A 20,124-nucleotide genomic window follows, 5' to 3' on the forward strand; every position below is an offset into this window, starting at 1 on the left:
AAAAGCCATGGAGGGGAGGACCCAAATGCAGGCAGAACGAGGCAGACCGCTGGTGATAACAAGGGTTTTAATGTCCTGAACTCAAGGACCACTGAAGGCGACAGCAAACAATGAACTCATAAGGAGGAACTGAAAATAATATACTTAAATACACAGAGACACACTAGACACATGTGACGTGAGTGACTAATCAGACCAGGTGCACTAACTAGCAGAAACCAAAACACTGAAACAGTAATATGACTTTTTAATACCAAAGACACATAAACCAGAAAAACATGACAAGACCCAAAGTATGAGAACATAAAAGTAACGACAAGATCACAGCCTGATTCATGACAAATCCCTCTTTATTAAAAGTAAAAGTAAATCCAATGATGCAAGTATTTCTTTCTTTTAAAAAGATACACAGTCACATACACATGCTCCACCCATTTAAAGATATGGACAATCAACCCCGCCTTCCCAAACAAAAAAAGTGGAGATAAAAAAAAAAGACATAGGCTGTGTCCGAATGTCCACCCTACTTCCTAACCCCTCGTTCACTAGATAGGGCTCCACTACATAGCACACCACATAGTGCACTCATTCTCTTGGCGATTTGGACACGAAGCTGCCTATTTTTTCCTCGCTGCAAACCACGTGACTACCATCGTCACCACGGCAACCACAAGCATCAAGATGTCATTCCAAATCCAATCCAAAGCTGTGTGTATATATTTTTATTCCTTATATTGAATTTTATTCTTTGTTTGCTTATAGGTAATTTAGTGCAGCTCAATTTTTTTTGCCTCCTTGCGCCATGTTGAGCTTCTGCCCGCATTGCATTGTGGTATATATTGACCCGTCTAGTGACCATCAATGCTCACTACTTTTCAAGATGCATTGTGGGTAATTTTGAGTGCCCTACTTTTTTCTCTCTGGACATCCAGACACTTCGACAAAATGGCGTGGCCCCTATGTAGGGAGTAGGGAGCACATTCGGACACAGCCATACATTTTTCCAAAAATCCTTATTGGCTTTACAGGTATTACTTCACACAGAAAAAATGGTACACCATACAGTTTCTTTCATGGTACTCTGTCTACATGCATGTGTTCTGATTAAGCAACTGCTTTCAACAACACCTTTCAGACAGGTTCTCTCTGTGGAGAAAGAAAAAAATGAGAAAAACTGCTGACAGCATGCATTCCCCGTCTAACCTCGAAAGGTTCCTAAATTCTATTTTATATTGGACTGTCCTATAGCTGCCAACTTTGCTTGATGGCAACTCTGTTTGGTATGAACTTGTGTACTTCTGCAATCACTACCATAGCCTTCATTCTTTTGCAATCATTCTTTAAAGACCAACATTTTGACTGCTGTATCTCAATTCAAACTACTTCTATAAGGATACAGCACCAGGGGCCTCATTTATCAAGCTAGCATAGTAACGAAAACCGGTGTATGCCAAATATAGTCAACTTTTAGGATTTATGAAAACCAAACTTGACGGGAAAACGTTCCTACCTCCAAACAAACTCTGACCCAGGCGTACGCACATAATCTAGAAAAACAGGACACGGCAACACCAATGGTACAGAAAATGCTGTAAAATGTGAGACATTTGTGCACATCCACTATTACCTTTCACACCAAATGTTATAGATTAAAGCTGTTTGCAGAAATGAATAAAGAGGCACATTCGATATTAATTCTCTTAAGGGTGTGTGTGTGTGTGGGGGGGGGGGGGTCTCAAGATAAAGGTAGATGATATTAATAAAAACCTCAATCACTAAAATATGTTGTCATTGTGAAACAAAACTTGCATGTTCTAAAATACATCCAGCTAAATAAGGTGGACAGTCTGGCGTTCCCTCACGTGCACCCGTTTTACAGTTTATTCTGATTTATAAACGGGAAGAGGCGTAGGACGTGTATCCGCACAGTTTTATAAATCTGATAGTTGAAGTGCACAGCATTTCCTTTTTGGGCCACAGACGCCACCTGTAGTTTGCTTTGTAGTTTGATAAATTAGGCCCCAGGTCTTTGGATATTTCCTACATTAATATTTTCATATTTTTGCTCAAACAAACTAATCCATTCATTCAGTATCCACCATTCACACAGCTGTTTCACTGAAACAGCATCTTGTAGTTAGTATTAGCATTGCTTATTGCCACAAATTTAAAAGCTGATGCAGTTCTAACTTGATTTCTTTCTATATTTTCATGCATGGACTACTTTGATATACTATAAGTGGAAGTGGTTGACTGTTTAAACCAGGGTTACTCAATCCGGTCCCACAAGAGCCGCAATCGAGCAGGTTTTCAAAGTATTTCTGCTTAAACCCACCTGAATCATTAATTTAAGTCAGGTGTATTGAAGCAAGGATACATGGAAAACCTGCTGGATTGCAGGTCTTGTAGGATGGGACTGAGTAACCCTGGTTTAAACCAGCTAATTGGGTGTCCGAGTGTTCTACAGACAGTTAATCTTCATTATTGGACAAGCTGTCAGGCTCTAATTGGAAATGCTTGATTTTCCTTTTAATGCTGTTTTAAAACATGTAAAGAAAAATTTGTTAAGATAATATAGACTTAAGCACAAATTCTTAATTTGGCCCTTCTGTCAAGACAGTAAACAGATTCACACTTGTTTGTGAATTCATCCCAATCTCTTTGATTTTGGCCACACTACCGTGTACGAAGCTTGTCATATTGCTTTGGTGCCCAAGTCAGGCGAACAACCAGAATATGTTTCTTGTCAGGAACATTGTTGTCCCAGCAGTACTCAGGGGAGAGGAGCTGGGTTGGTTTATTAAGCCAGAAAAACTTGTTTAGATGACTCTCATCATGCCACAGAGCCTCCACGTCATTCAGTTTATCTTCCATGATGTTCACATGACAAAAGTCTGCCAATGCTTTCACATTTTGCAATGATCCTCCAAAGAGAGCAGCATGGTAGTAGTGATCTCCATCCTCCATGTAAGCTTTGGATTTGGGATTTTTGTCATAGGTGAACCTGTCCTTTGGAACGTTGTAAAAGTCGGCATGGAGCAAAGCCACGGACTCCCCGAGGGCCTCTGAGCCAAATCTATTCTTAAATTCCTGATCAACATCAAAACAGAAGACATAACTGAACTTTCCTTCGAGTTCCATTTCTATCGTTTCTGATATGGTCTTCATTCGCATCATGGAGATATCCTGCCATCTGCTATACTTTTGCACCTTGACAACTTTCAGGTCTCGCTGAGGAGCAAGTTCAATATTTGGCACCTTCTCTGGTGATTCTGTAAACACGTAATATGTCACCGGTAATCCAATCATAAAATGCTTTTCTGCTGATGTTAGGAAAGTGTTGAGGTAGGCATCCAGGTACCTTTAGGAGACAGGGAGAGAACAAGAACACAATTATCTTGCTTACTGTGCTTTTCCTTTAGATTTTTAAGACTTGACATTTAAACAAGGGTTACTTATTTTTGTATAACTACTGTCACTCACTCAGTCTTGTACCAGTTTCACTAAATTACAAGCTGCAGTATTTGCATGTTTGATTCACATTCAGGTTAAAGAAAAATAAAAGTAGTAGACATCAGAACTAGTAATTGTCTTCACCTCCCAACTGACAATGTTCATAAAAACACAAACCTTCCCACAGCAAACACAGTGAGAGCCACGCTTGTATTTCCTTCTTGGTGCTTTTTGTCATAAAGTTTTGGGTCAAACATTAACTCCCAGATAATAGGAGCACCCCAGTAAGTGCGTGTCTGAACATCATTTCTGATCCTGAAAAACAAAATAAAAGAATAGTAATTATTAAACAAATGCTTTTAATCACTTAAGACAGCTCCACACTGTGCTGTCATTAGATTAAAAAAATTGAGAGATTAATTAATTATGATCTGTAATTAATCTAATTAATCTCTTTTTTAATCTCATCTAAAAATTGCTGAGTAAAGCCCTCACCTTGAGATATTTGCATTAAATTCATTATTTTGGCAGATCGAGAGATTGATATAACAAAAAAAGTGGCTTTATAAAGTCATTTATTATAATATAATAATAACTTTATTTATAAAGCACTTTTCATGCTGGGGCAACACAAAGTGCTTTACATGAAAAATTTTGTCTAATTGTTTTTATTAGACTTGAACAGATGAAGTCCTAGCAATTTACATTTTGCTATTATTACTTTTGTCAGATTCAAGTTATTTCTGTGACCATTGTGAGTTTTTCTTTCATTAACAGAAGGGTACCAACAAATTTGTCCACGTGTGTAGTTGAGGCAGCAAGGGTAGAAAACAAAGGACTGAAAAACTGTGGGTCAGCACATTATAAACTATAGTTCATATCACACATTTTCTCAAAATTTCATTTTACAAACACATTCATCACTGATTACAGAAAGGTTAGTGCTGTGACTGTTACTGATGGATATCCATTACCCCGCATTGTGGACTGTGTAGATATTATTGGAGCTGCTCGTTTTGTCAGTAAGCTGGATCTGTTGAAGGGTTACTGGCAAGTTTGGCTTACCGACCATGCATCCGAAATATCTGCGTTTGTCATTTATCCGGGACCTTGCCACGAGGAGCTTTTTAACCACCTCAGCAACCTCAGTCCCAGATATGGGAGAGCCAGCACCACCCACCCCACTCTGCTTCCTCATCGGAAGACGTGTTGGTGGGATTGAGAAAGTCTTCAAAGTATTCCCTCCACCGCCTCACAATGTCCCAAGTCGAGGTCAGCAGCCCTCCATCCCCACTGTACACAGTGTTGACGGAGCACTGCTTTCCCCTTCTAAGCTGCTGGATGGTGGACCAGAATCTCCTCGAAGCCGTCCAGAAGTCATTCTCCGTGGCCTCTTCAAACTCCTCCCATGCCTGAGTTTTTGCCTTAGCAACCACCGAAGCTGCACTCCGATAACCATCAGCTGCCTCTGGAGTCCCACAGGCCAAAAAGGCCTGATAGGACTCCTTCAGCTTGACGACATCCCTTACTGCCGGTGTCCACCAACGAGTTCGGGGATTACCGCCACGGCAGGCCCCAACGATCTTACGGCCACAGCTGCGGCTGGCCGCCTTGACAACAGAGGCACAGAACACAGCCCATTCGGACTCAATGTCCCCCGCCTCACCCGGGACATGGATGAAGCTCTGCTGGAGATGGGAGTTGAAACTCTTTCTGACAGGGGACGTTCCCAGCAGACCCTCACAACCCGCTTGGGTCTGCCAGGCCTGACCGGCATCCTCCCCCACCATCTGAGCCAACGCACCACCAGGTGGTGCTCAGTTGACAGCTTCGCCCCTCTCTTCACCCGATTGCCCAGAACATGCGGCCGTCTACAAAGTCGATCATCGAACTGCGGCCTAGAGTGTCCTGGTGCCAAGTGCACATGTGGGCACTCTTATGTCTGAACAAGGTGTTCGTTATGGACAGTCCATGACGAGCACAGAAGTCCAACAACAAAACACCACTCGGATTTAGATTAGGGGGGGCGTTCCTCCCAATCACGCCCCCCCCAGTCTTGCTGTCATTGCCCACATGAGCATTGAAGTCCCCCAGCAAAACGAGGGAGTCCCCGGAAGGAGTGCTCTCCAACACCCCCTCCAAGGACTCCAAAAAGGGTGGGTACTCTGAACTTCTATTTTGAGCATAAGCACAAACAACAGTCAAGACCCGTCCCGCCACCCAAAGCTGAGGGAGGCAACCCTTTCGTTCAGAGTCCAAGCCATGAGTCGAGGTGAGTCCAACTATATCTAGCCATAACCGTTCATGCACCAGCTCAGGCTCCTTTCCCACCAGAGAGGTGACATTCCACGTCCCTAGAGCTAGCTTTTACAGCCGAGGATCAGACCGCCAGGGTCCCCGCCTCTGGCAGCCGCCCAGCTCACACTGCACCCGACCCCTATGGCTCATCCTGCAGGTGATAAGCCCCTGGGAGTATATGAAACATGCTTCAAAAATTAAATTTGATTGCTTGATTGTTTTTTTGTTTCACACAGTAGCATTATTTTGTTTTGTTCATAAATATAGCAGTTTTTATAGTTTGTGTGTTTTTTGACTGCACAGTTTTACATTGTTTTAAGATTTGCACTTGAGCCATTTCTTGCCCTGAACTTTCGCACTGTTATTTATTTTTAACTAAATGTTATTTATTTTGTGCTATTTATATATTTTTTTTAGCAGTTTAGAGTGTTTCAGTGTGACTTTGTTTTGTTTGTTAATAAAGAGACAAGAATTTGTAGATTAGTTACAAAATGAGTGCGGCTGAGTTATATAGCTTCAGTTTAGCTAAGCATTTTGCCACTTGGGGGGCAAAACTCCTGTTTTGCCTAGGGCCGACAGGTGTCCTAGGCTAATGTTCACATTAGTCCTACTCAAAGTTAAACTAAATTCTAGAGAATAATTTAATTCAACATTTACATATTTCGAACCACATATAGCAGGGATCACCAACTCCGGACCTCTTGAGCCAGTGTCCTGCAGGTTTTTTAATATCTCCATACTGCAGCACACCTGACTCAAATAGTGGGTCGTTAAGAGGCTGGTGTAGACCTTGACTATTGACTATTTCATTTGAACCAGGTGTGTTGCAGCAGGGATGCAGTGAAAACCTGCAGGACACTGGCTCAAGAGGTCCGGAGTTGGTGATCCCTGATATATAGTATAAAGATACCAAGTACCTATATAACATTTATTTTGGTTATTTTCATTATTTTCTCAGACTCTATTTCTATCGTAATTCTGCTCTATATCTTCAGCTTTAAGTTGTCTCTCAAGGCTTCCCCTGGAAGTTATGATAAAGGGATGCTGAACCATTCCATGATATCTCTATTTCATGCTGTGTGCTGTTAATTTGATTACCGGTGGTTTATAAATTATTGCATTATTTTAACTTTTTGCTGTTCAAGTGGTTATTTTGGAAGAGAAACTTGTTCCTTTAGACGGAACTCACGTTTTATCAATTAGGAGGCTGATTTATTATTTTCTTGTGTGAACATTAACTCACAGTATTCCCTTCTAAAAGAAGGCTGGTGCTCCAAAAGGCTAAATTTAATCCAAATGAGATTTATTCACTTTAATATTTCATATTAATATCGAGGTTTTTATGCAACAAAGAGGAGTTTGGTTAGACAACTTCCAGACAGCTTCAAGGAGCTGTTCTGATCCAACATCTGGCAGCTAAAGAGGTGAAAGCAGCTCACTATTAACACAATACACAGTAGGGATGGGGTGCTACTGGCCTCCACTCAGGATGTTGTGAGTCAGTGGAGGGAATATTTTGAAAACCTTCTCAATTCCACCAACACATCTTTTGATAACGAAACAAAGTCTAGGGACTCGGGTAGGCTCTCCTATTTCTGAGATATTAGGTCACTGAGGAAGTTAAAAAACTACCAGCTGACAAGGCCTAGGGGGTGGACAAGATTTGCCCAGAGTTCCTTAAGACTCTGGATTTTGCAAAATTACGTGGGCATCGAGAACAGTGCTTCTGGACAGACAGGCTGGGGTACTGCCCCTCCTCTTCAAAAAGGGGGACCAGAAGGTGCGCTTCAACAACAGGTATATCACGCTTCTCAGCCACACTGGTAAGGTCTTTTTGGGGGTTCTACAGTGAAGGGTTCGTCTAAGGATAGTCTAACCATGGATAGAGTAGGAGCAGTGTGGTTTTTGATCCAGCCATGGAGCATTGCACCGACTGTACACTCTCCAAAGGGTCTTGGCGAAGGCATGGTGGTTCGCCCATCCAGTCAACACATCCTTGTGGACATGGAGAAGGCATTCTACCATGACCCCCAGGGAGGTCACTGGACATTGATCTAGGAGTATGGAGCACCAGACCCCCTTGTATGAGGTGTTCGGCCCCTGTGCTTCCAGTGTCAGAGCTTGGTCTGCATTGCCAGCAATAAGGCAGATTTGTTTTCAGTGAGGGTTGGACCTCACCATGGCATCCTTCTGTCACCGATTCTGTTTATAACTTTTGTGGACAGAGTTTCTAGGCACAGCCAGGTGTTGAGGAGATCTGGTTTGGTGGATTCAGGATTGGTTCTCTCCTTTTCGTAGATTATGTGGTTCTGTCAGTTTCATCTGGCCATGGTCTCCAACTCTTGCTGGAATGTTTTGCAGCCAAGTGCTAAGTGACTGGGATGAAGATTAGCATCTTTAAATGCGAGACCATGGCCCTCAGCTGGAAAGGTTGTGGTAAAGAAGGTGCTGAGCCAAAAAGAGTGTCCTGTGCAGGGTGGCTGGGCTCTCCTTTAGAGCTCGGGAGAGAAGCTCGCTCATCCAGGAGGGGCTTGGAGTAGACCCACTGCCCTTCCATATAAAAATGAGTCAGATAAAATGGTTCGGGCATGTGTTCAAGATGCCTCCCTCGGGAGGTTTTCCAGGCATATCCGATTGGGAGGAGGCCCAGAAGAAGATCCAAGATCTCTGCTTAGACTACTGACTGATCCCAGATAAATGGAGGAGAATGGGTGGGTGGATGGATGGTGGTTACAAGGTGAAACATAACTAGTTCTTGGTTTAAAACTGAAAGAACAACAAGTCATCTGTTTTGTCTCTTACTTATGTGGATTTTCATCAGCTGCAGATGTAATAAAGTCCACTGCTGTCCCGACAGCGTGCACAAGCGGGCACGAGTGCAGCCGAGCGAAGCTGAGCGCTCCCGACAGCACCCGAGCGGACACGAGCTCAGCCGAACGAGCAGCGGCGGGAATAAGCGCCCGGAGAAGACAAAGTTTATTTTCTTTCATGCTTTCGCCTTCGCCCTCGAACGACGTTTGTCCCTCCACCTGCTGTTCACCCTCGTCCACGGACTGTTTCCTTGTGTGTGAGTGCGTGCATGAAGAGATAGTAAGTTCTATGTAATTTCCCTGATGTTCTGAATGATGTTATGCTGCGTGCCTGTTATTTCATATAAGTCATGTTAGCTAATATGCCGCCCGTCGTGCCGCGGTGCGTCTTTCTGTTCATGTTTTGAGTTTACCAGCGGGTTGTTCTGGTCTAATGGTGCTAATATGACTATAGCTCTCTGCATAGTGAAGGTTTATGGTTGCATAAGCAGTACAATATCTGATTTATTGTCTGTAATGATGTGCTCCTATGCTGATTGGTGTATGTGTTTTTTGTATATTCCAGACCACTTTGCACACTCTACCTAAAGACCTCAAGCCTAATAGCTGCTACGTCAGCGGGCCTGCCGCATTGTTGTGCTGTATGTAATAACCCTTCATTAAACCGTTCGACCACATCCCGCCTCATGTCCTTAGTGTCCTAACCGACACCCCAGGGCGAGTATCCTCCAATCCATCCTGAACCAAGTTTTCCTGTCAACTCCTAATTAACAGCAGAGGTAAGTCAAAATTAAAAGATGACTAATTAACATTTCATTCTCTTACGTAAAGTCAAGAGTGTGATCCAAATTAATGGTTGGTTTTGATGGTTCTTCATGAATCACTGGCAGATTCTTCAACAAGGCAATGCTTCTTAACTGCCTATTGTGAAGAAAGAAAAGTGAGACCCTCTTAACATTCTATTCAAATTGTTTGAAAGACATCATGGTGAAATCAAAACAAAAAAGAACACAAAAGTATTTGCTTATATATGCTCCTACTGAAATCTAAAAAATAAGAGCTTGTTTACATACCCGAAATAGAAAGAACTGAATAGTACAATACATAGCAGAAGACAAGTGAATATTCCAATCCTTTCCTTGAAGTCCCTAGAAAAAAACAATGCAAATATAAAATCCATTTGTACACAAATAACCAACAAATACATGTTGTTGTACATAATGCATCTAATTTGTAATATGACACAGATAAAGCTAACTGAACTGCATCATAAAAACAGCATGACAAAGGGCTGAGGTTTTTCTCCTCAGTTTTAGCATCGCCGAAAGCTGCCTCTGATAGCTTTCTTGTATTTCATTCCCTGTCTGCTATGAACAGTTTGTTTGTGCCACTATTACTTGTGCGGTTGTCATGTGACTGCAAAGTGATCTTTGATTTGTAAAAGCACAGCAAGTGCAATGGCAAAATGGTGCGTTTGAGAAAATCTCACTTACACTAAACATTGATGTCAAGTAGGTGGCCACAAAATATTGACCCACATCTGCGATTTTGAGACTGATGTTGTACAGCATCATTATGTGGAAACTCTGCTTTATTCCAGCTTAGCTAGTCCCCTGGCTGCTACAGATTTAATATTAAACAGCATTTTTAAATGTTAGCTAAAACCACATACCTCTACATTGGAACCTGTTTTCTTCTTCATCTTATCTAAACTTTTTGAAAGTCGCACCTGAGCGCCTACCTGAAATACGCCCCACCATAACTCATCCTTCCCCCTCTCTCATACAACACGCCGGTGCTGTGCCAAGGACAGTTTTCCTGTCTGATGGTACTTTGAAATTTAACATTTAACAGCCTTGGTGAAAGTGAAACTACTTCTTGCAGATTGTGCAAATTGCATCAATGTCCTTTGTATACCTAAAATCCATCCATGGGGTCAGCAGCCCGCCCAACTGCATCTTGCTTCTAAACACCTTCATACCCTTCCATCACAACAGAGAAATGACAATTTAAGGGATTTCAATTTCATGATTAACTACAAAGCTTGTGATTAATTAGATTACTTTCATCATTCTATCTATCTATCTATCTATCTATCTATCTATCTATCTATCTATCTATCTATCTATCTATCTATCTACATATAATATATATATATATATATATATATATATATATATATATACAGAGAGAGAGAGAGAGAGAGAGAGAGAGAGAGTATAGTAGTATAGTGTTTGCCTACAGGTTCCTGTGCTATTGTGTTTGTCCTTCCAAATGTCAGCTTGTCAGCTTGACTCCCCCTGAACATGTATTGCTTTAGAGACTGGGTTTTTGGGGCCCTGGTTGACAGCAGCACTGATTTGTGAATATTGTAAATAGTTAATAAATAAGACATAACACATTGGTATGTCATTCCTCTGACTTAGATTTGGGTGCTGGGAAGGGAAAACCTGTTGTTCCACTTAAATGCCTCGTGGTTCTTGTGGTGAGATTCTTTATTCTTCTTTTTGGTTCTTGCTGGTGGAGCAAGAATCAATTAAGTCTGTATAAGAAACTTATTATTTGGATAGAGCCTGCTTTGTGGTCATTTCCTTCGGGATTAATAAAGTACATCTTATCTTATCTTATCTTATCTTATCTTATCTTATCTTATCTTATCTTATCTTATTGTTTCGGAACCCCCAACTCACCGTCCCAACCACTCTTGAAAAAGAGCATCACAATGTACCTCATGGCTGTGAGACAGTGTCTTTTCAGCTTCCCAGCAAATGATCCTTTAAGGTGAAGGCACACAGTTGCCGACTAGTAGAGCGACACCTTTAATGAAACAAAACAAATAAAAGATACATGCAAATCGAACAGGTGTTGCCAAGTGACTAAGGTAGACAGACAACACACACACACACACACACACACACACACACACACACACACACACACACACACACACACACACACACATACACACACATACATCAGAATCATATGATAAGCTGACGCCAGTGAGAGCAGTAGAAGAAGAAACTTCCATGTTGCTAATATTGCAAAAGGTGGCTAAGAATGTCGTCAAGTTGCAGGAAACAGGGGTAGAGGCAGCTGTGCACAAAGTGCAGTCAATGGTCGGAAATCAATCGCCATTTGTACCAAGATGTTTTTATTGTGGTGAGCTTCTTCGCTTGATACCAAAGAAGGCCAGAAATTCAAAATCGTCTGGGATTTTGCTGGGTGATATAATCTCACATAAAATATAATGACAAAAGAGATCTCAAAAATGCTTAATCCATTTCTTCTAGACTAAAGTGAGAGTAATCTGTGAAAGCAAAATGAATTTACTGACTTGTTTTTCGCCTCTTTCTCATTTTTGTCTCCAAAAGTGAAAAATGCTCAGGGTCACAAAAATGAGAATTGTTAACTAATTAGTGGTAGGTGTATCAATCCAAAAATAACTTGGCAGTGATGAGGATGATACTTTAGTTTCAGTGTCTCTTCTGTATGCACTGCTGTGGTTTCATCTTGTAGGTGTCCAGGCGTCTGTATAAGTGTTGCTGCAACACGGCACAAGCACTGTTTATTTTCCCCTCATTCCTTGTGTTTTGATGTTGTGCCATCAAATAACTCAGCGGCATCAGGCAAGATGTCCCCTTTTTTCCAAAGAGAACTGGTTCTCAAACATTTTTACCTGGTTAAATAAAGGTTAAATAAAAAATAAATAAAAAAGAAGCACGCAAGTCAGTACAGTAAGCCCAACCTAGCCAGCAGCACACACGCATCTTTTTATTTATATATATATATATATATATATATATATATTTAACCTTTGTTTTAATAGTTAAGTCATTCTGTAAGCTGTTTATCCACCTTAATCATTAATAATCATTATTAAAGTATATACAATCCACGTCTGTAATAAAATAGAAAGCACACCATGCAATTAGGTACAGATACACTCCCCCATGGAGTAAGGTTTCTTATCTCCGTCACATAAAATCTTGCTTCATTGTGTAAGATGTAAAGATTCATTCTCTGGATACCATAACTAAAACAATCATCTTAACCCCAAACCCAATCTTCATTCTAAAATGTAAAGTCTATTTTATTCACTTGATTTATCAGGGGAAGCTTTTGATAAAAAGAAAAAAAAATCTAAATTTATCACATGGTCATCTCTATTTTGTATCACTACCTCTCCAGGAAAAGAAAAATAGGACCTTATATTCTTACAATATGTAAAGTTTTTTTTTTTAATTATCTTGATAACACAATATTTATCTGCTAAAAATGAACTAAAGTTTTCTCTGGCAAATAATTACTGATGACTTACCAGTGAGGAGATTTTCGCAGAGACCTGTTAACCTGTTAGATTTCAAAGTGCTGGAAGAAAGTTGTAATCCCAGTTTTGTCAGGAAGGGGGAAACAGATGAATAGAGACTCCTCCTAATATGCAAAAGTAGAAGTTACAGTAAGTCAGTCCTGTCAACATCTTTCACCCTCAGTATGACTACACTGTTGGAGTCAGTTTGTGGTCATTTACATAAATGCCGTCTGTATACCAGATGGTGAAAACACATCTTTTTAGAAAATCATGTGTTCTTGGAGGAATGAAATGGAAAAGAAAAAAAATCTTCTGGGTTTGAAGCAAACCAAACATCAATGTTTACTTAACTCAAGTAATTAATTTATTAAATTAGTATTAATCAAAAACAGATTTGAAGCAATGTGCAAAAGTGCAAGGGCACGTGTTACAGCCAGTCATGCCACTCAGTCAGTCATGCCACTCAATCAGTCATGCCACTCAATCAGTCATGCCACTCAATCAGTCATGCCACTCACAGTCACTCCATTCCATCCTCACTTCACTGATCCACCACACCTGTTCCTGATCCGCTCATCAGCATTAAGCCAACCTGTCACACCTGTCTTCCTCTGTTTCTCCAGCCCTCATATACACCAGCACCACTGTCATTCCCTGTCGGACCTTAAACTACACTCCTTATGGACTCACTCTCTATCTGTTCCTGGCTTCCTCAACCCTGTTACCTCTACCAGTATCGGTACCAGTATTATCCTTATTCTGAGTTCTGATCTGTTAATAAAGTGTCGTGCCAAGCTACCATGATCTTGTCTCCTTGGAGTCCTGTGTAACAGCACGAGGTAGATTAAATATTATTTAAACAAACTTCTCAAACTGTAAACTGTGATTGAAAAGTGAAGCAAAAAGAGAGAAGAAAGGGTAGCAATTGCCAAGCCACCTAACTTGTTTCCTCTCGATGCAGAGCTGTGGGTCTACTCTGAGTCCCGCCCAGATGACACGTTCTTTTTGCTGCGGCTAAAACAAATAAATAAATAAATCTCCTGTTGTTGAACCTGGATGAGATAACATCCGTAGAAGAGAAGAGCAGGCAGACACAGAGACACTGTTTTTTACGCTTCATCCGGGAATAGTTTTCATCTTATCCATAATTTATAATGTCTGTTCTTTTCTTTATCCATGCTGCTTTAATATTTATCACTGTGCTGAAGTATGTATGTTAATTTTATTAACACCATTTTTGGAAGTTTGTCATTTGTTCACTCTCACTGATTCGTGTTAAATCTAGGCTTTAGTGGTTCTCTTTCATAATATTCCGCTCGATGTCTCACTATGGGATGCAAGCCTCTCTGCAGCCCTCAGAAGCATTAATCTCATTACGCCAACCCTGATTGGCTGATGAACGTGTGAACGTATCCGTCCACATCACGTAGTGCCATCTGCCTTAAATAGCTCATGCGGACGGACCAACTCATTCAAAAACCTCTTCTCACTCGGAGCATATCTTGCGTCCACGGCTGGCTAGCTTAACTGCTCACAGGCTGATCCTTCGGCTTCGGTCGCCGAGCGCTACCTAGCTTGGACTCTTGGCTCTTTGGTCACACCAGACCACAGTGCTTCCTTTCCCCTCCACGGTTCGGTCGCACTGTCCCTTGTCGCCCCACCACGGCGTCTCGAGCACCGAGTGTTAGCACACCAGCTAATTTCTCTGTCTCCCCACAGTTAGCACACCAGCTATCTGCCTCTGCTCCCTGCCTGCACACCAGCTCGCGAGGAATGGAGGCTAAAACCCCTCACACCAGAGGGCTCGGAGACTCTGGGGCTCGTCCCTGTCGTTGCGGGAACAAGATATCGAGCAGAGACCCACACCAGGTCTGCTCGAGTTGCCTGGGGCTGGAACATGCCCGACTGGCTATCAATGTTCCCGGTGCGTGTCAACACTGCTCGGTGTTCACCACGAAGAGTCTCCGCAGACGGCTAGCCCGCCAGGTTAGCCTGTCTGGGCAGGACCCCTATCTCCCCTCCGCCGGTGCTGAGGTTGAGGAGGAAGAGGAGGAGAAGGGAGCTGCCGCGGTGGTGGTACCGCAGGCTGGCGCCAGCTGGGGCTCCCAGCTCAACGTAGCCGCGGATTCCCCGCCGGAGGAAGACGTCCTGGATTTGGACTACGGGGAAGACGAAGATGTCGCCTCAAACTTCCTCATTTCCGAGGATGAAGAGGAGGACGACGTCTTCATCACTCCTACCCATGCTGCACAGCATGCGGCCTCCGTTGCTTCTCGGGATGGAGACGAGAGTGGCACACCAGCTTCTCCCCTCCCCAGCTCGGACATGCTCGACGTGTGTAAACGCGCGGCCGCCCGACTGGCCATCCCCTGGCCCGCAGTTGTAGCTGAGACCACCAGATCCCGCTATGAAGGGAAGAGATTGCCCTTGGCCAAAAGTGCTATGAAGCAACTTCTCCCCGTCTTCCCAGAGCTGCTGGATGAAGTGACACGTTCATGGAAGGACCGTCCTTACAACAGCAGGAGCCCGATTCCCGGGGCCTCGTCCCTCGATTGTGAGGCGATGGAGAGCCTGGGCTTGCTCCGCATGCCTCCGATGGAGCCACTTGTTGCAGCCCACCTCCACCCCCGGCTGTCTGCAGTGTCCTCCAGGAGTACCAGCCTGCCGTCTAAATCTGACCGTTTTCAGTCGGCCCTGACTGAGAAGGCTTATAAGGCAGCGGCGCTTTCTGCCCAGGCGCTTAATGTCCTCTCCCTGCTCACTGCTTACCAAGCCGAATTGTGCGAGGATTTTGGACACACACAGGACCCAGCAACGTGGGAGGAGATTCCGGTTATCACCGACCTATGTCTCCTCGTCCAACGCTGTGCGGTTCAGGCCACGGGCAGAGCGTTGGGAACTATGGTGCTGCAGGAACGGGCGCGGTGGCTGAACCTCGCCAACCTGTCGGATAGGGAGAAGGATGACATGCTGGACATGCCCATTGTCCCGGAGGGGATTTTTGGCAACGGCGTTGTGAAGCCAAGAAGAAGGAGGATGAAGCTCTCCAGCTCTGCCTCCCTCGGAAACCTGTGTAGCGCAAAACCTTCACGCCGGCTGTTTCTCAGGTTTCACGTTTCAAAATACCCAAACAGCCAAGGCCCCAGCCCGCCCCGCCTCCTCCTCCCGGTCGGGCCGGCTGGTCTAAGAAGCCCTCGGCCTCTGTTGCAGCCCCGCCGGCTCCGCCCACGCAAGCTGCTAACTTCCAGGCCAGGAAGAAGAAACGGGCGGCCTGACAGCCCCGCATCTCGCCAGTGCAGCTAGACGTTCCTCGTTCTCTAGCTCCACCTGTTTGGCTTCCAAGCGTGCTCCCGGGGATATCTCTCGCCCCCGTCTCCCAGCTGCCACGGACCGTGCCAGAGCATGGGGAGAGGAACGGACATTTGTCAGCAGAGGTTTTGGCGGTTGCCCCTCTCAAACGTCCACAAGCACGCACACACACATTATGTTTGAAAAAATTAAACTGTGTTCCGCTGCAGCATCCAGGCCACAGGCCGAGGGCGCAGCTAATAAAAAAAGCCAAAATCATGAACAGCGCGGTGGCGGCACCTGCTGCTTCCCGGTGGCAGGCGGTTGCCCCTCCCAGGACAGCGGCAGCAGTGCACCCATCGCTGCGCTGTCATTTCGGACGTGGATGCAAGGCGCAGTCCCGGAACCATTTCGCTGTTTTGGCGAGAGAGGGCGCTACCGCATCACGGATAGAGCCTCCTATGGTGGACGGGCTGCAGGGTGCGCCTCCTCCCTCCCTCAGGTGGGAGAGGTGGGCCGCACACGCAGCCCCACCCTGGGTGTTGAGGACGATTTCGAGGGGATACAGGTTGCAGTTCGCCACCGTTCCCCCTCGTTTCGCCGGCATTTTGCATTCCCAGGCTCGAGGGGAGTCAGCCCACGTTTTACAGGGGGAAATCAGCTCCTTGTTAAACAAGGGAGCGATTTGTGTTGTACCTCCTGCACAGTGTCAGAGCGGGTTTTACTCCAGGTATTTTCTGGTCCCCAAACGGGGGGGGGAACGGGATTCGCCCTATCCTGGATCTTCGTGCTCTGAACAGATATCTCCGGAAATACAAATTCAGGATGCTCACACACGCATCCCTGTTGCGTCTTGTGCGACAGAACGATTGGTTCACTTCTGTCGACCTGAAGGACGCGTATTTCCACATCCCTATCTACCCTCCCCACAGAAAATTCCTGAGGTTCGCTTTCCAGGGGATTTGCTACGAGTACCGAGTGCTTCCTTTCGGTCTCTCTCTGAGTCCGCGGGTGTTCGTGTGGTGCACGGAAGCGGCAATAGCTCCGCTGAGGCGCCAGGGCATCCGCTTGGCCACATACCTGGACGACTGGCTGCTGCTGGCACAGTCGGAGCAGGAGGCCAGGGCGCACACGCATGTTCTCGTGGAGCACCTGTCCGATCTGGGTTTTGTGATAAACACAGAAAAAAGTGTGCTGTCCCCAGCGCAGAGCATAATTTTTCTGGGCCTGTCTCTGGACTTGCTGTCTGTCACAGCTCGCCTCTCGGCGGACCGCGTGAGGGTTTTCAGGACATGTCTCGGGTTTTTTCGTCTGGGAAAATCGGTCCAATTCAGGCTGTGTCTTCGATTGCTCGGACTGATGGCGTCCGCCATTCTCGTTGTCCGGCTAGGTCGCCTCCACATGAGGGATTTTCAGCTTTGGGTGGCCTCATGCGGCCTGGACCCCGCCCGTCATGGCGCACGCAGGGTGCGTATCACTGCTGTGTGCTCCAGGACACTGCGTCACTGGCGGATCCCGACTTTTCTGACGCAGGGAGTCCCTATGGGCTCCATCCTGTCCAGGAAGGTGGTCACTACGGATGCGAGCCTGACGGGCTGGGGTGGGATCCACGAGGGCCGAACTGTGAGGGGCCGTTGGAGCGTCGGTCTCCAGCGGTCCCACATAAACTTTCTGGAGCTTTCGGCGGTTTTTCTCTCCCTGAAGCATTTCCTTCCGTCCCTTGTGGGCCATCATGTCCTGGTAGGGATGGACAATACAACGACGGTGGCGTACATCAACCGTCAAGGGGGTTTGCGCTCCCGCCAGTTACACATGCTGGCACGCAGACTGATCCTCTAGAGCAGCGATCGCCTCCTCTCTCTGAGGGCAACGCACGTCCTGGGAGTCCTGAATACGGGCACAGACCTGCTGTCCAGAGGCGCGCCTGTATACGGGGAATGGACTCTGCACCCAGAGGTGTTGGGACAGATTTGGACCCGTTACGGTCGGGCCACAGTGGATCTGTTCGCATCAAGAGAAAATGCTCACTGCGCTCTGTTTTATTCTCTGCGCAGCATGGATGCTCCTCTGGGCGTAGACGCACTAGCGCACGTCTGGCCGCCCGGGCTCCTTTATGCATTCCCTCCCCTGGCGTTGATACCCCTCACTCTGGCCAGAGTGAGGGAATACGGCCACACACTGATATTGATAGCTCCGCTTTGGCCTGCCATGCATTGGCTGGCGGAGATATATCAGTTGCTGCGTGCTCAGCCTTGGCAACTCCCGCTACGCAGGGACCTGTTACTTCAGGGGAGGGGGACGGTCTTCCACCCACACCCAGAACGCCTGGCACTGTGGGCTTGGCCCCTGAGCGGCTCAGTCTGTCCGCTGTGGGACTCCCACCGCGGGTGATTTCCACTATACAGAGTGCTGGAGCCCCCTCCACTAGATCTCTGTATGGTTCTAAGTGGGGGGTCTTCGTGGAGTGGTGCAATAGACACAGCCACGTTCCTCTTCAGTGCCTGGTGGGGGTGATTTTATCATTCTTGCAGGACCTGATTGACAAGAAGAAAGCCTTCTCCACGGTAAAAGTGTATTTGGCAGCTATTGCTGCCTGTCACGTGGGGTTTGAGAAGCACACGGCGAGTCAGCATCCATTGGTCTGCCGCTTTATGAAGGGCGCACGCAGGCTCCTTCCTGTGTCCAGACCGCTGGTACCACCGTGGGATCTGGCTGTGGTTCTGGAGGGGCTTAAGGGCCCTCCCTTTGAGCCACTGGAGGGGGCAGATTTAAAACACGTCTCCCTCAAGGCGGTGTTGCTGCTAGCTCTGGCGTCAGCTAAGCGGGTCAGTGACATCCATGTGCTTTCGGTGCACCCGACATGCGCCCAGTTTTTTTCCGGGCGGTGTGAGGATGGTTTTGAGGCCCAACCCGGCTTTTGTGCCTAAGGTGGTGGGCTCATGTTCTCCTATTGATCTTGTGGCTTTCCCTGCCTCGTCAGGGGACTCGCAGTCACATGCCTTGTGTCCAGTACGCGCGGTGCGCGCTTACATGGATAGGACTGGGGGTTTCAGGCGGAACGATCAGTTGTTCGTCTCCTGGTCTGGTCCTCATAGGGGAAAACCTGTCACAAAGCAGCGCCTGTCACACTGGGTGGTGGAGGCGATTGCTTTGGCCTATACGGGTCAGGGTTTGCAGCCTCCTGGGGGCCTGCGGGCACATTCGACTCGGGGCATGGCCGCCTCCTGGGCCCTATTCAGAGGGGTCTCTGTTCAGGACATCCGTGCAGCGGCGAGTTGGTCCTCGCCTCTCACCTTTGTCCGTTTCTATATGCTGGACGTCTCCGCTCCGTGCGTGGCATGCGCAGTTTTGCTGTCCTGACCGGATCGGAGTTCTTTTCCCGGTGGGTTGGTGGACGCTAGATAAGCTTGTCTGGCAATTCGGGAGCTACCACATCCCATAGTGAGACATCGAGCGGAATATTATGAAAGAGAACTTTAGGTTATTTACATAACCCCGGTTCTCTGAGTAATATGAGCGAGATGTCTCACCAGACAACCCTTCTTGCTGGGGCGAGTGAGAAGAGGTGCTTATCTTGAATGAGTTGGTCCGTCCGCATGAGCTATTTAAGGCAGATGGCACTACGTGATGTGGACGGATACGTTCACACGTTCATCAGCCAATCAGGGTTGGCGTAATGAGATTAATGCTTCTGAGGGCTGCAGAGAGGCTTGCATCCCATAGTGAGACATCTCGCTCATATTACTCAGAGAACCGGGGTTATGTAAATAACCTTAAGTTTTATGGAGTTGCACAGTTGAATTTAATTCTGTGCACACAAAATGAATTTCTGTTTATTCCTATCTGTGTAGAAGCTTTTCCTCACTTTTATACATCTTTTCCTTCCTCATTGTTCTCTCCTCTGCATACTTATCCTGATTATCATGAACATTTCTCATAATATTCTTGTCTTTAATCTCTGTG

General features: G+C 45.7%; 1 protein-coding gene and 1 pseudogene across 4 annotated transcripts; one reads left to right on the top strand and one right to left on the bottom strand.

Moving 5' to 3' along the window:
- Positions 1 to 812: 812 nt before the first annotated feature.
- Positions 813 to 13,766, bottom strand: LOC121642485 (N-acetyllactosaminide alpha-1,3-galactosyltransferase-like). Of its 4 annotated transcripts, none has more exons than XM_041989273.1 (7): positions 13,673 to 13,766; positions 12,883 to 12,995; positions 11,290 to 11,378; positions 9,635 to 9,709; positions 9,387 to 9,478; positions 3,631 to 3,768; positions 813 to 3,361 (listed from the first exon to the last, which is right to left on the bottom strand). In XM_041989273.1, the coding sequence occupies exons 4-7, from the start codon at positions 9,665 to 9,667 to the stop codon at positions 2,677 to 2,679; spliced, it is 948 nt and encodes a 315-aa protein (XP_041845207.1). In that variant the 5' UTR covers positions 9,668 to 9,709; positions 11,290 to 11,378; positions 12,883 to 12,995; positions 13,673 to 13,766; the 3' UTR covers positions 813 to 2,676. The 4 variants fall into 4 exon arrangements, with proteins under 4 accessions (XP_041845207.1, XP_041845198.1, XP_041845214.1 ...); XM_041989264.1 differs by having other exon boundaries at positions 9,387 to 9,482; XM_041989280.1 differs by having other exon boundaries at positions 11,252 to 11,378.
- A 2,673-nt stretch (positions 13,767 to 16,439) lies between these two features.
- Positions 16,440 to 19,521, top strand: LOC121641693 (annotated as a pseudogene).
- The last annotated feature ends 603 nt before the right edge of the window (positions 19,522 to 20,124 follow it).

This window comes from Melanotaenia boesemani, chromosome 1 (assembly GCF_017639745.1).
Source record: "Melanotaenia boesemani isolate fMelBoe1 chromosome 1, fMelBoe1.pri, whole genome shotgun sequence".
Lineage (NCBI taxonomy): Eukaryota > Metazoa > Chordata > Actinopteri > Atheriniformes > Melanotaeniidae > Melanotaenia > Melanotaenia boesemani.

Bases quoted from the DNA above. Each gene is read 5' to 3' on its own strand.
- LOC121642485 (XM_041989256.1), bottom strand. The intron at 9,483-9,634 runs GTATGTAAACAA...TCTTCACAATAG, and splicing joins TTCAGTTCTTTCTATTTCGG to GCAGTTAAGAAGCATTGCCT. The intron at 3,769-9,386 runs GTAAGAGAATGA...TTTGTTTTTCAG, and splicing joins GATCACACTCTTGACTTTAC to GATCAGAAATGATGTTCAGA.